The sequence below is a fragment of the Emericellopsis atlantica genome, assembly GCF_019669845.1.
Source record: "Emericellopsis atlantica unplaced genomic scaffold F5Z01scaffold_1, whole genome shotgun sequence".
NCBI lineage: Eukaryota > Fungi > Ascomycota > Sordariomycetes > Hypocreales > Bionectriaceae > Emericellopsis > Emericellopsis atlantica.
Genome location: NW_025764703.1, coordinates 1,354,592 through 1,368,365, shown reverse-complemented (window position 1 = coordinate 1,368,365; position 13,774 = coordinate 1,354,592). Strand labels below are relative to the sequence as shown.

General features: G+C 54.6%; 6 protein-coding genes and 1 non-coding gene across 7 annotated transcripts; 5 read left to right on the top strand and 2 right to left on the bottom strand.

Moving 5' to 3' along the window:
• Window positions 1-389: 389 nt before the first annotated feature.
• F5Z01DRAFT_642713 (PDZ-like domain-containing protein) lies at window positions 390-4,504 on the top strand. Its single transcript, XM_046262664.1, has 4 exons — window positions 390-1,206; window positions 1,268-1,464; window positions 1,513-3,810; window positions 3,858-4,504. Exons 1-4 carry the CDS (start codon window positions 875-877, stop codon window positions 4,064-4,066), a joined length of 3,036 nt encoding a protein of 1,011 aa, XP_046123190.1. The 5' UTR covers window positions 390-874; the 3' UTR covers window positions 4,067-4,504.
• Window positions 4,505-4,631: 127 nt separating this feature from the next.
• F5Z01DRAFT_669984 (regulator of Vps4 activity in the MVB pathway-domain-containing protein) lies at window positions 4,632-5,590 on the top strand (the record flags this gene model as incomplete). The annotated part of the gene is made up of 2 exons (XM_046264499.1): window positions 4,632-4,664; window positions 4,736-5,590. The coding sequence occupies 2 exons, from the start codon at window positions 4,632-4,634 to the stop codon at window positions 5,588-5,590; spliced, it is 888 nt and encodes a 295-aa protein (XP_046123189.1).
• Window positions 5,591-5,909: 319 nt separating this feature from the next.
• On the top strand, window positions 5,910-7,955 carry F5Z01DRAFT_685399 (uncharacterized protein; the record flags this gene model as incomplete). The annotated part of the gene is made up of 5 exons (XM_046265960.1): window positions 5,910-5,940; window positions 5,991-6,102; window positions 6,171-6,220; window positions 6,280-7,212; window positions 7,267-7,955. The coding sequence occupies 5 exons, from the start codon at window positions 5,910-5,912 to the stop codon at window positions 7,725-7,727; spliced, it is 1,587 nt and encodes a 528-aa protein (XP_046123188.1). The 3' UTR covers window positions 7,728-7,955.
• On the top strand, window positions 7,820-8,839 carry F5Z01DRAFT_33386 (uncharacterized protein). The gene is made up of 2 exons (XM_046259153.1): window positions 7,820-8,006; window positions 8,057-8,839. The coding sequence occupies exons 1-2, from the start codon at window positions 7,911-7,913 to the stop codon at window positions 8,657-8,659; spliced, it is 699 nt and encodes a 232-aa protein (XP_046123187.1). The 5' UTR covers window positions 7,820-7,910; the 3' UTR covers window positions 8,660-8,839.
• Window positions 8,840-8,986: 147 nt separating this feature from the next.
• F5Z01DRAFT_614500 (AP-2 complex subunit sigma) lies at window positions 8,987-9,472 on the bottom strand (the record flags this gene model as incomplete). Its single annotated transcript, XM_046260819.1, has 2 exons — window positions 8,987-9,386; window positions 9,441-9,472. 2 exons carry the CDS (start codon window positions 9,470-9,472, stop codon window positions 8,987-8,989), a joined length of 432 nt encoding a protein of 143 aa, XP_046123186.1.
• A 224-nt stretch (window positions 9,473-9,696) lies between these two features.
• F5Z01DRAFT_700483 (uncharacterized protein) lies at window positions 9,697-13,582 on the top strand. Its single transcript, XM_046266399.1, has 2 exons — window positions 9,697-12,183; window positions 12,241-13,582. Exons 1-2 carry the CDS (start codon window positions 9,864-9,866, stop codon window positions 13,398-13,400), a joined length of 3,480 nt encoding a protein of 1,159 aa, XP_046123185.1. The 5' UTR covers window positions 9,697-9,863; the 3' UTR covers window positions 13,401-13,582.
• A 3-nt stretch (window positions 13,583-13,585) lies between these two features.
• On the bottom strand, window positions 13,586-13,676 carry F5Z01DRAFT_t7. The gene has a single exon. It is a non-coding gene; the product is annotated as a tRNA-Glu (tRNA).
• Window positions 13,677-13,774: the final 98 nt, after the last annotated feature.

Sequence of the window (13,774 nt, the reverse complement as noted above, 5' to 3'; positions counted from 1 at the left end):
AGCTGTTAAAAAGTTTGTGTGTTTTGATTGACTGAGCGTGTCCATATTGCCGCGAGAATAGTTGCGGCCAACGGTGTCCATTGCATACAGACTGTATTGATCATGCGACGACGCGCAGCACATTGGAGCCTTGCATTGATTGCGCAGGTCAGGTTCGTGATGTTCAACAAAGATGCATGTCTCACTACACTGCAACCCTCGTCTGTATGGGAGCTCGGCATGCGCTTCATTGCGATGGCACGGTTCCATGGCGAAAGTCCAAGCCAGCCATCGAAGTTGGACGAAACGGGTTAGACGGTCAACGTATATGTTGTTTCGTTGACGCTCGGATCGATGTTTCGTCCATCAATCGTGATTAGTGGTGGGACAAAGTTGACGAACCACTCGCCCTCAAGTGAGTGGAAGGCTGACTTATCAAGCAAGGCGGCCAATACACCTTGAGCCTTGCGGTCTAACTTGATTAGTCCCGCGCTACGGCGGTTGTGCAGGGGTTTACACAATTGTGCAGAACATGATCCACCTTTTCCCAACCTCAGTACGTACTCCGAATGCCTTGCCTTCAAGTTTTCCCCGGACTGAACTTGGAACTGCCTTTTCATCCTCATACCATCCTCTAAAGCCTTCAACTTTGTTTGGCGGTTGCGGCTCTTGTAACACGCCCCTAGCTTGATCACCCCCTTTTGTTGATCAAGAACGCGACAGACCTTACGTGACTCGGTCAAACTTTACCGCTACCAGTCCTGCGGTTCGCTACGCGTCTTTGCGACAGACGGCGTTGACCTTTGTTTTCACATTGCCACTCTTGAGCCTGGGGTTTTCGCGGAATCCGGCTTCTTTCTAATATCTCGGCTTCGTCGACGAACACGCAGCGACAATGAACGTCACCGGGCGCGCAACACGAGCCAGCAAAAGAAAGGCACCGAGCTCACCCGATCAAGCGCCACCACCCAAGCGCGCAGTGAACGGAAACCGCTCAGAAGACGACGATATCGAGTACGTTCACGATGCCGAGTATGAGTACGAAGATGTCTCCGATCTGGGAGCTGATCTGATCGGGACGCCTGTGAGCTTGGGCGAATGGAGGGACACAATCAAGGATGTCGTGCGCAGCGTCGTCTCTATTCGATTCTGCCAGACATGCTCTTTTGACACGGACCCAGCTCTCACCAGTGAGGCCACCGGGTTCGTTGTCGATGCTGAGCGTGGGTATGTCGACATCCGAGAGTGGCAGCGCAGTGTGGTGTAACGGTGCTGACTGGCCACACAGGTACATCATGACGAACAGACACGTTGTCGGCGCGGGTCCATTCTGGGGACACTGCGTATTCGACAACCACGAAGAGGTCGATTGCTATCCCGTCTATCGCGACCCCGTCCACGACTTTGGCATTTTGCGCTACGACCCCAAGGCAATCAAATACATGATCGTGGATGGGCTGGAGCTCAAGCCGGAGCAAGCTCAAGGTATGTGAGACGTGCACGTTAGCAAGAGATCTGAACTGACAGCGGCAGTGGGTGTCGAGATCCGAGTCGTCGGTAACGATGCAGGAGAGAAGCTCAGTATCCTGTCTGGCGTCATTAGCCGACTCGACCGCAACGCCCCCGAGTACGGCGACGGCTACAGCGATTTCAACACATGTTACTACCAAGCCAACGCCGCGGCAAGTGGCGGCAGTTCAGGCAGTCCGGTTGTCAGCAAGGATGGAGCTGCTATCGCGCTGCAAGCAGGCGGTCGCTCGGACGGTGCTTCAACCGACTACTTCCTGCCGCTGGACCGACCCCTTCGAGCTTTAAAATGTATCCAAGAGGGCAAACCCGTCGAGCGTGGTGATATTCAGTGCCAGTTCCTTCTCAAGCCTTTCGACGAGTGCCGCAGGCTGGGATTGACTGCCGAGTGGGAAGCCGCGATACGAAAAGAGTTCCCTACCGAGACCGTGATGCTAGTTGCGGAGATCATCTTGCCCAAGGGCCCTTCGCACAAAAAGATCCAGGAAGGTGACCTGTTGATCAAGGTGAACGACCAGCTCATCACACAGTTTCTGCGCCTGGACGACATTCTCGATTCCAACGTGGGAAAGACAATCAAATTGCTGTTGAACCGTGGTGGCGAGGACGTCGAGGTAGACATTGAGGTTGGCGATCTTCACGCCATTACCCCTGACCGCTTTGTCACTGTCGCAGGCGGAAGCTTTCACAACCTATCCTACCAGCAAGCCCGGCTCTACGGTGTCGCAGTTCAGGGCGTCTATGTCTGCGAGGCGGCTGGATCCTTCCGCTTTGACAGCCCTGACAACGGTTGGATCGTGCAGACAATCGACCACAAGCCAGTTCCTGATCTTGACACATTCGTCCAAGTGATGAAGGCCATTCCAGACAAGGCTCGGATCGTCATGACCTTCAAGCATCTTAGGGACTTGCATACGTTGAACACCACAATTGTCTACATTGACCGTCACTGGTCTGCCAAGATGAAGCTTGCCGTCCGCAATGACAACACAGGTTTATGGGACTTTTCAGATCTAGGCGACCCTTTGCCACCAGTACCGCCCAAGCGCCGGTCAGCTGGGTTCATCGAGCTGGATCACGTCCCTGATCCTGGTATTGGTGACCTGGTCCACAGTTTCGTTCATGTGAACTGTGCGATGCCACTTAAGCTCGACGGGTTCCCCAAAAGCCGCCGTGGAGGTATGGGTCTGGTCATCGATGCCGAAAAAGGCCTCGTGCTCATCTCACGCGCGATTGTGCCTTACGACCTTTGTGACATCACCATCACAATTGCAGATGCCATCATTGTGGAAGGCAAGGTGGTCTTCTTGCACCCCCTGCAAAACTACACTATTGTGCAATACGACCCGTCTTTGGTGGATGCGGACGTCAAGTCTGCCAGACTCAGCGACCAAGAGTTGAAGCAGGGTGAAAAGACCTACTTCGTGGGCCACAATAGGATTGGAAGGGTTGTCCACGGCTCAACCACTGTCACCGAGATCACAGCAGTGGCGATTCCTGCCAACTCTGCTGCTCCGCGATACCGGGCCATCAATGTGGACGCTATCACCATCGACAGCAACCTGGGTTCCACATGCAGCAGCGGTGTGCTGACTTCTCCTGATGGCAAGGTGCAGGCGCTCTGGCTCCTCTACCTAGGCGAGCGCTCCCCTTGTAGCCAAAGAGACGAGGAGTACTACCTCGGTCTGAGTACCAAGACCCTTCTGCCCGTCCTCTCTGCGATCCAAAAAGGCGAGACGCCGTCTCTCCGAATCCTCTCGGTGGAGCTGCGAGCCATTGCCATGTCACAGGCCACTGTCATGGGTGTCTCTGACGAATGGATCAGCAAAGTGAGAGAGACCAACCCCTCTCACCATCAACTCTTCATGGTCAGCAAGCGCACGTTTGAGCGCGGAGATCACCCTGCCTCGTTGCTAGAGGGTGACATTGTGCTGACTCTGAATGGTAACATTTGCACCACCATCTCCGACTTTGACGCAATGTACTCCAATGAGTTGCTCGATGCCACGATTGTGCGGCAATGCCAAGAGATCCAGCTCAGCGTGCCTACGGTCAAGGCTGACGACCTCGAGACGGACCACGCTGTCTCTTTCTGTGGTGCCATTTTCCACCGCCCTCACCAGGCGGTCAGGCAGCAAATCAGCATGCTTCATTCGGAAGTGTACGTGTCGAGTCGCGTCCGCGGATCGCCGGCCTACCAGTACGGTGTCGCGCCCACTAACTTCATTACGGCTGTGAACGGTACGCCAACCCCTGATCTCGAGTCGTTCATTCGTGAAACTCGCAAGATTCCCGACAACACCTGTGAGTATCTCCTCCCCTCTCGCAAGCCTACTTGCTGACCACCTTAGACTTCCGAATGAAGGCAGTGACGTTCGACTCGGTGCCCTGGATGATCACAATGAAGAAGAATGATCATTACTTCCCCACAATGGAGTGGATCAAGGACAGCAACGAGGTGTGCGGCTGGAGGCGCGTGACCTACGAGGGCAAGGACGTGTTCGAGGGCGAGGCCACGGATGGCGTCCTCACGATCCCCGATGCGAGCGATATGGAATAACGCAGGAATGAGTTGTTGTACGACCAAGAAAGGGATACGCGTTGTACAACGATGAGGTTATGGACTGCGTCGGTTTGTTGTGTCATTTTCGGCGTTAGGCATCATCAAACGGCGCTATTGGCGCACCGATGAGCAAGACGAAGAGTCATTTAGAGAGACTCTGGAGCAAATAGAATCTAAGCATAGTATCGAGGAACAGAGGCCCCTCAAAGACGCTCCTGCGAAAGTACATGTAGTACATGAAGCTCCATGTCCGTCTGTCGTACGGATGCGGTCTGAATGCCGCGAAGCCAGCACCTTGAGGATGACGTTGACGCGCGAGGGCCGGGCGGGATTGGGCGTGTGGGGCTACAGCACAAGTAGACCAGGACGGCATGGCGCCCCGCACTTCTTGCAGCGCCTGGAGCCTCAGCGCAGGCGGCAGCTTGACGGCGACGGACATCCTGCACGTCTTCGTCGCCTCTCTGCCTTGCGCCGTCTGCACCATCACGTCTTTTGCGCATCCTCCCAAGCTCATCGATACGTTTGCGTCGTCTTTTGCCCATCCTCCAACGACAAATCCAAGATGCCTCCTCCTAATATCGGCCCAGTCTTCACAGTATGCCATCATCCCTCATGCCACCTACCCCGCGATGCGACGACGCAACTGACCACACTTTCTCCCACCAGAACAAGCTCAAAGTACAGCTCAAGCTGGCGATTGCTCGCTTACGATTGACCCAACAGAGAAATGAGCAGCTCGGCAAGACACAACGGCGCGCGATGGCGCAGCTTCTCGAGGCCGGCAAGATCGACTCGGCCACGATTCGCGTAGAGAACATTATCCGCAGCGACATCACGTCCGAATTACACGAGCTCCTGGAATTATACTGCGAGCTGCTCCTCGCACGCGCCGGGCTGTTGGAAGGACCGGTCTGCGATCCGGGTCTGGAGGAAGCCGTCAAGAGCATCATCTACGCAGCGCCCAAGACAGAGATCAAAGAGCTAAACGTGGTCAAGAATCTGCTGGCAGATAAATACGGAAAGGAGTTTACCATGACGGCGCTGGAGAACTCGGACGGCAAAGTGAGCGAAAAGGTGGTTCGAAAGCTGAGCGTGGAGCCACCGAGGCCAGAGCTGGTGCAGGGGTACCTCGAGGAGATTGCCCGGGCGTATGGGGTGGACTGGCCCAAGAGACGGACGCCGCCCCCTCCAGAGTTTGAAGACGGCGACGATGACGACGAGCCGAGCAATGGGGCCAAGGTGGAGGCGTCCACGGAGCCACAAGGGACTGACCATCAGCCTGAGGCCGCATCTACACCAGCCAAGGCGTTGCGGCCAGCCGGTCCGACCAGTCCTTTGACTGTCACACCACCTCGGATGACGACGGATAACGTGCACCCCAAGGTGACGTTAGGGTCGGTGGAGCTGAAGCCTAGTAAGAAGATGGAGGATGCCGCGTTACGGAAGAAGAAAGGTCCTGATGGGTCGGTACCAGATATTAGTGATCTGGAGAAGCGCTTTGCTGCGCTGAAGAAGCCCTAGAGGTCCTGGCTTGTTTGCACATAAGTTTGGAGCCTCCTGCATGGAGTTTTGTCGAGGCAAGCCTGTTTATGCAATTTGTCCATGGTCAGAGTGATGGAATCACCTCGTCGTGTTGCTTTGCAGTCTACGATGAACAAGTGAACAGAATGCGGCTGGTATTTTCTAGGCTGGTACGGCAATATTGCATGTCCACAGACCTGAGAGCCAGATAATGCCGTGCATGTGTCTGCTTATTTCTATTTGTTTACATCCAAAGGATGGCGCCCCTTTCTTGACCATATCTTCGGCTGTGGAGGAGCAATGGCTACAGTCAGCCACAATGAGCGATCACGGCTGGTGTCCAGTACCTGGTATGTTCCCTGTTGTCTTGAATGGACTTGAGTAGTCTAGAAATGTTCAGCTATGGTCGAATACCAGTGCTGGCCCCATGCCGCTGCTTTTCTACAATCGAAGGGGTTTGCGCTTCATCCAAAGTACACAGGAGTGATTTCGCTACCCGGTGACTCTATAAGGTAGTACAAGACATCTGGATACTCTAAAGAGTGCTGGGGCTCCCGGCCGGTTTCTACGTGCTTCTCAGATGCAAGTCACCCGCCGAGCGCGCCTGCCTCCATGTTGATTCTGCCGGCGGTGAGCTCACACAGGCCTTCAGCACTTGGTAGGTACTAGGTACCTACCTAGCTGTGCAGGGCTCTCTCAATTCTCAGATCATCATCCTAACCTTTCCCCTACGCTTCACCATACTGGCCAATATTGGTCTTTCCACCAAAAGATGTCAATCCAACCGTGGCCAGCCGCGATTGAGAGCGAGAATGTGGCCACGAACATATTGAAGAATACATTTCAACTCGGTGGCTATCCCATCCCAGCCTTCGTGGGTTGGAGAGAACAGACCCTTTGGAAGAAGCTGAAAACCACTCGGAATACCCTCAGCAACAGCGAAAGAGCTACCCTCTATACGGTCTGGCTCTGGCAACAGCCTGCTTATGGCCGTGAATGTTCGTCCCCTCAAAGTTCCGCTGAAAAGTACTGCCTGTATCTTGAGAAATGCGGTTGCACATGGGAGAAGATTGAGCGCATCTGGACGGAGTGCAGAGACGCAGCCGACGAGGGCACTTCCACATCCCAGAAAGGGAGAGTCATGAAGTTCATGGAGGACATTGCCTACGGTATTCGCTCTCACTACGACAAGAAGCCCAGCATGCCTGCTCGAAATACAAAGGAGAAGAAGGGCACCGCCAAGCAGGTGTCGGGTACCGTGAAGAAAGAGAATACGGCACCGTCAGCAAATCCGAACCTCGAGCCGCTCGGCAAGCCCAAGCCCAAGATTTCCCTCGAGCCTCTCACAGAAACGACGAACTCACAGACTGTAGCTTTTTCCGGCCAAGCGTCGCCAGCAGGCCAGGTAGCGGTAACGGCTGCGGCTGGTCTTTCCAGAACTGAGAGGATCAAAAGCAAGCTGTTAGCCGTGGTGGCCTCGATGCCTCGCAAGAACGTATCTTCGACTCCGACGCAGATTGCCAAGCTGCCCTTTGATCTCGGATCATCTGATGTCCCAGAAGCCTTGGCTGAGATTTCCAAAAAACCTCCCGCCATTAGGGTGAATTGGATAGAACAGACAGGTCAGTGGCCAATATGCTAATATGATATGGTTCTTCTTTGACTCTTTGGCACAGAAGGGCGTCTGACAGCCCCATCAACTACCTCGCACGATGTCGGACCAGTGAATAACCTGTGCCAGTGTAATGGCAGCCGCATGGCAAGTGGCCATGTAGCTAGCTGCCCTGAGGGACAACCAAGGGATCCGGTTCAGGGCACAGAGGCTTTTACTGCCACATGGGGTGAAGGTCATGTTACCCATGGACCACTCTCCATTGAGCTCGACGACCACGGCAGTATGGACAAGGGTTTCTACACTGAACGCGTTCCGAACTCGGCTCAGTGCGCTCGACAGAAACTATCTTGCCTCAAAGAAGCCGCAGGCCAGTGGGGCAATGATTCATCTCGCGCAGATGATGCGTTTAGCACGTATCACGGGGAGCCTCGATCGGGAGCTGGACGTCCTGCTGGGTTGCCCCTGGAGCAGCCGGACGCTTGGACTGCCCGTCCGGCCACAAAGGCAGCCGTCGTTGCATAGGGTCCAACGACGGTTATCGGTCATGCTCGCAAGAGATCTGACGACGAGGCCTATCTGGGGTCGGAAATCAAGAAACGGAGGGTTCTTAGCTATCCAGTCTACAATGGTTCGCCAAGGCCGTCGGAGGCAAGGACTGAGATAGCTGAAGTCCAGAATATCAGAGCCTCCAGTGCTCAAGCAAGCATGGACAGTAGCGGTGGTTTTGGTTCTATCAACCTAACGGCATTCACAGAGGAGCGACAGGGAGTTTCAGACGGCCGCCTGAGTCCATGGGACGACGTATGTGCGTGATTTCGAGGTACGAGATGTGGCTGACTGTACTTTGCTAGGACGAAGAAGCGATCCCAGACGCATCAGACGTGAGCGCTTTCAGTGGCAACGCCAGGGACGATGGCCGCGGCGATCTGGTAGCCAAGCTTGAATGCTCGAGCTTCTTGGAAGAATTGGGTCAAGAAATGACATCCTCATACGCTGCCCAAGCCGGCGTCAAGGCATCTGGACTCCTGCCCGAAGTTCCGAACGAGGATATTGCTCTAGGTGGAGGGAACAATGACGTCGAGGGAGAGGATTCTCAAAGTCCAGCACATGACGGAGGGTCTCTGGTAGAGCCATCTCATGAGACCTCCGACACAATTGGTGGTTCTGGGATTCCCACCTTGATAGGGGATCTCTGCAGTTCTCCGTTGACGGCGCGCCCTACGACACCGGTACATCTTTACCAGAGCCACAAATCTCTGTACCGAACACCTTTGTATCACCCTGGGATCAATGTCTTGTTCATGAACAAACGGAATGTTTGGGTGCACCAGCCGCCGAGGCCGTCTGCTCTGGATTTTTGGCAGGTGCATGACACAATGAAGGAGGAAGGAGAGTTGATGCTCCTCAGAACTGAGGCTAGCCTTCGTCACTTGTCTCATTCGTGCGCCCACTAACATGCCCAGTGCCCAGTGGTGGCGTGCCGGTTGCTTGAGCCGCTCTGAGGCAGCATCTTTCGTACCATGTCTGGGAGGATATGCAGCTCAGCTAAAGCAACGTCTGCCGCTGGTCTCATGGATGATCATGAAGGGGCGGCCAGGGCGGCTATTGGCCCGATAGAGAACAAATATAAGGACAAGGTGCCTTGCTATGTAGAAAAGACTCGTGAGCGGGTTGTACAGTCTCCGAAGCACAGCAGTACTTAGCTGCCCCAATGAACAATGCGCCGAACTCCTCCCATGCTGTTATGAACCGTCGCTTGCCAGAACCCAACGTCGACGTGCCTATTCCAGTTTATCCAGGTGCTCCAGTCTCGTCAAAACAACCTGCTTGCTGGTCTCCTCGATTTCGCCCGCCAGGAACACCTCATCCAGGATCGCGTAGACTTTGTAGAAGTTGAAAACGAGATCAAGCTCGCAGACGTTGCCGAAAAAGGCATCCAGAACCTCCACAAAGAAGTGTATGGCCTCGAGGTAGGCGAGCTCGTTGTCGTTGGTGTCGACGCACGCGCAGAAGAAGAGGCCGGCGTACCGCCTGTAGATGACCTTGTTGTTGCGGAATTCGACAAAGTTGGATTGGTACTTTTGGTCGCGCGGCGCGACGAGGCGGTGCACCTCGCCCTTGAGCTTGATCTTCTCGTCGTCGCTGTACGGGGCGTACCACTTGGCGAGGCGAGTCTTACCCCTGACATTGTGAGCGGGCCGTTGCGACTTAAGCCGAGGGACATGGAAGCCTTACTGTCGGTTTTGGATCAGGATGAAGGACAACATCGTCGCACGCAGGTCCTCGCATCCGAGGCGACGAGGAACAAGCGTTTGTAGGTTTGGGGAGCAGCGGCTGCAGGAGAGTCGTCGACTTGTCGCAAGCTGGGTTCCTGATGGACAGACGGAGTGTGGGGAGGGAGGGTCGATGGCATGCGGCTTCCTTGATCAACATTCTCCAACGCCCTATTATCGATAAGGCACCCCCCCAAGTTCAAACTGGCTCCCTCCCAGCCAGCCAGCCAGCCAGCATTCTACCTTACTCATGACTTTATCTGCAACGACGCGTTTTGCTGCCGAAAAGACTCTTTACTAAATCACTTCTCTCATGTCTCCTCATCGCAGAAACTTGTCGTGTCTGCTCCCTCGGTTTGGGAATGGATGAGGGGATAGCGACGCGATGGCACTTTCTACTTCCCCTTCATCTCCTCTCAAGAAGCTCGTGCACGTCCTCTGGGGCGACTGGCAAGCAAACCAACTATGGCAGCGCATATTCAAGGCATCCCTCGCGTGCACAATCGCCGTCTCCATTGCGGTGATTCCCAAGGTAGTGGAGGTTTATGGGCTCAACACCTACCTGATCCCGATGACGGTCGTCTTTGCCCATCCGGGCCAGCGCATGGCGATGATGATTGAGTCCTTGGCTCTGCTCCTGATTGGAGCGACGCTCGGCCTCGGCTGGGCGCTTCTTGGTCTTTATCTGTCGACATTAGTGACCGAGCAGGATGCGGCTGCTGGGTCCACGATACGTGCCTTATTCTGGCTGGTAGCCACGTTCATACATGGTTTCGTTCGGTCTGCGAAACCTCGCCTTTTCGTTCCCATGTGGTTTCTAATGATTGCTGCCGGTACAATATTACTAGGCAGCAGTACCGAGGTCACCTTGAGATCATTCACAAGCATCATGTACCCAATCCTGACTAGTGGAGGCATTGTGCTTATTGTCAATATCGCCATTTTCCCGGAGCTTTCCACAAGCTTTCTGGGCAAGTCGACACTGGAAACGCTATGGGAAACCCTGGACACTGTAGAGCGCGCGACACATTGGTTCATCACGACGGGGGGAGACTCGCCCGAGGCGAAGCAAAGGCAGTCTGGCGCATCCAGAGCCTCTGCCAACAAGGCAAAACGAACGTGGTGGATGGACTTTTTGGCCGATTTTCCAAACCCATTCCACGCCGGCGGCAAACAGACGACCCCCAGGAAAGCAATCAACTTGACGACCTTCGTCGAACTGTCCTCGAAGAAGCCTGGTCTGCGAGCAGCGCTTGCCAGATGTAAAATGGCCCAGGATGAAGTCAACTTTGAGTTCTCTGTCTCACCACTCTCGCCCAAAGCTTTGAAGCCCATCAGCAAGCACGGCGCATCGGGGCTGGTCCAGAACGTGGTGACGCTCATAAATGCTTGCGAGAACAAGTACGTAATGTTGAGCGCAGCTACCGACGTGGAATCCTCGCGCCAATCAAGCAAGCCACCGTTCAGCAAAGGTGCGCCGCCTGGATCCCAGGCTCTGCACCAGCTTCCAGAAGATGACATGCAAGATGAGGAGGATCACTTGGTTTCGATAGACGACGTGAAGCCTCTCCGGGAAATCACAACCGCCAGTGTGCAGAAACTCGAAACTGTCTTGCAGCGTCTGCGTGAGCCAGTGTCAACTTTCGGTGAGGAATTCCGCAAAGCCGTTCTGCTGCTCATGGCCAGCATTGCATATTGCTATGACGTTCCGACGCTTCCCTCTGGACTGCACAGGCCGGATGGCATTCAGGTGGAGGAGGTAGATCTTCACCTGGATGCCTTCCTCGACGCCATCAGAAAATTCGACGAGCGGTCCACTCGAGAGCTGAAGCTGGCTTGCCTGCTGGAGACAGGACAAGGTGTGGACATTGCACCTCGCATGGAGATGTTCCTCGTTTCGTCCTTCATCCTTGGTCTCAGACAATCCGCATTGCAGGTGCTGCAGATGCTCCACAAGGCACGGGAGCTCGTAGACGAACGCAGAAAGCGCAATGACCGGCCACGTCTCTGGGTTCCCCATTATGCAGACATTGGAAAGTGGCTGTCTACGACAAGCGAGTCTGATGTCATGATCTTGCCGAACAAAGCTCGAAAGAAGACCTCTGGGGGCAAGAAGAAGAAGAAGAAGCAATCATCTCCAGACACTTCAGACAGCTGCGTCTCCACTGTCCCCTCACCACAAGACGAGGAACAAGGACTCGGATCGGATGGGCGCAGGCGACCTGGCCAGAGTGCGCACAGAGCCCAGGCCAAGGCGACACCCACCCAAACACCGCAACAAGGGACAATTTGGGGCAGAGTCAGAGAAAACCTCGCTGACATCTTGGAATGGGCTCAGCAATCCGATGACCTTGCGTATGCTTTGAGGTTCACACTGGCCGTGATGATTGTCAGCTGGCCATCGTTCGTGTCATCCTGGAGGCAATGGTACGGCAGTGTTCGCGGTATATGGGCACCCATTCAATTAGTCCTGGCGTTTGAGGTGTCCATCGGAACCTCCATCTTCGTCTTTCTCGTGCGGCTCACTGGGGTCATCTTTGGCTGCGTCTTGGGCTTCGCCTCGTACGAGATTGGCGGCGGTAATCGTGTAGCCATGGTGGCTATTCTCATGCTAGGTATCATATTCTCGTTCTACGTCCAGGTCGGCACAAAATACGTCAAGGCGGGTATGGTTGCGACGACCTCAATGTGTGTCGTCGCGACAGGTCAGTCTTTTTGGGCTCTGTAAGGCCGCTTCTTTCGCTGACTGTCAACCTCTTTAGCTGCCATTAGCCAGCCCCAGTCTGCGGTCGAGACTTTTGAATATCGACTGGTCGCCTTTCTCGTCGGTGCTTTAGTCGGCCTTGCTGTGGAGGTCTTCGTCTTTCCGGTGCGAGCGCGCCATCGCCTTGTGGATTCACTTTCAGCAGCTGTTCGTCACGTACAGAGCATGCACTCGGTTATTCAAGTCGGGATCAGCAGCCCGTCACGGCCCAACTTCCGCTCCCAAAAGCTAAACCGTGCCTTTTCTCGCGCGAGGAACAAGGCGCAGGCGTCTCTAGATGCAGCTGGAGCCTTCCTCCCGTTTTGCCTAAGCGAGCCTCGACTCAAGGGCAGCTTCAAGCCATTTGAGCCCATTTACCAGGAGATCATCTACGTATTGCACCAGATTATTGATCGGCTGGATACGGTGGTTGACATTCGGAAAGCGTACGGCTCGTCGATGCTGGAAGACCTGCATGCCCAGGTCTACGCATACCGGCGTAATGCGGCAGCCGCCAACAACTTGATGCTATTCTCCGTTCACGAGGCCATGACCACCTGGCTTCCCCTGCCACAATTCTTGCCGTCTCCCCGCATTGCGCAGTTGCGACTTGTCAGCCGTGTGCGCGAGGTTGTGGAGGAAAAGATAGCCAAAGGAGAAACTCCTTCGGGCTCTGGCAAAGATGAACAAGGCTCCGAGAACGCAGCCTCCTTCGTGACGCAACGCAAGTTCCTTGCCTGGAACGCAAATGCTGCAGGGCTCATGGAGATTGTCGAGTATCTCGAGGAACTCGTCGAGTTGACCAAGATCCTGGTAGGCGTCAATGCTTTCCGCAGTGGCCTATTCGAGAGGTCGCAATACAGCGACTACGTGGAGCAAGTCCGTACCAAGCGACAACCGGGGAGGACCACCACGGCTACAGACGAACGGGCTCCGTCATCGGCAGCTGGTGATACCACAGACAGCATGGCCAGAGTGACCAGTGTTGCAGCGTCCGTGCAAAGGTTCAGACGAGCGCTGAGTGTTAACAGGGGACCACCTCAAGTCGCCCCCGAGGAAGCCATTGCGGATGACGATGATGATGATGCGCTGCCGGCAAGCTTGCGCAGGGTGGGATCAAGAGTGCAGCGGCAAAGCAATGTTGCCCGGAGGCGAGGCTTCAGCGCATCAACTGATTGAATTGAGTATCACCACTGCGTTTGCAAGATCATGATAGTATACCATTATGACTGGACATTATTACCTTGTCGTCTCTGCATCTTTGATCCAACATGTTCAACTAATACACAACACGAAAAGGCGCAAAAGAATAAAGGCCACAGCTTTCCTTAGAGAGGCAACAGGATCAAAAATGCAAAAGGATACTCCGGTACAGGGAATCGAACCCTGGGCTTGACGGTGCTTCAGCTTCAGAGAAGTGAGAGCGTCAAATGTTAGCCACTACACCATACCGGATTGTGAATGACATGTCTCAAATTACAGCTTATATAGCGTAGGCAAAACAGTAGCATAATCGAAATAGAGGCTGGCCGAAGCCTCGCTAACATAACTGC

What these genes read in the sequence shown, in the direction of transcription:
- F5Z01DRAFT_642713 (XM_046262664.1), top strand. Translation starts at nt 875, where the DNA reads ATGAACGTCACCGGGCGCGCAACACGAGCCAGCAAAAGAAAGGCACCG. An exon ending in GTTGTCGATGCTGAGCGTGG is followed by an intron (nt 1,207 to 1,267) that starts GTATGTCGACAT and finishes CTGGCCACACAG; the next exon opens with GTACATCATGACGAACAGAC. An exon ending in CAAGATTCCCGACAACACCT is followed by an intron (nt 3,811 to 3,857) that starts GTGAGTATCTCC and finishes TGACCACCTTAG; the next exon opens with ACTTCCGAATGAAGGCAGTG.
- F5Z01DRAFT_33386 (XM_046259153.1), top strand. Translation starts at nt 7,911, where the DNA reads ATGGACAGTAGCGGTGGTTTTGGTTCTATCAACCTAACGGCATTCACA. An exon ending in GCCTGAGTCCATGGGACGAC is followed by an intron (nt 8,007 to 8,056) that starts GTATGTGCGTGA and finishes GTACTTTGCTAG; the next exon opens with GACGAAGAAGCGATCCCAGA.
- F5Z01DRAFT_700483 (XM_046266399.1), top strand. Translation starts at nt 9,864, where the DNA reads ATGGCACTTTCTACTTCCCCTTCATCTCCTCTCAAGAAGCTCGTGCAC. An exon ending in AATGTGTGTCGTCGCGACAG is followed by an intron (nt 12,184 to 12,240) that starts GTCAGTCTTTTT and finishes CAACCTCTTTAG; the next exon opens with CTGCCATTAGCCAGCCCCAG.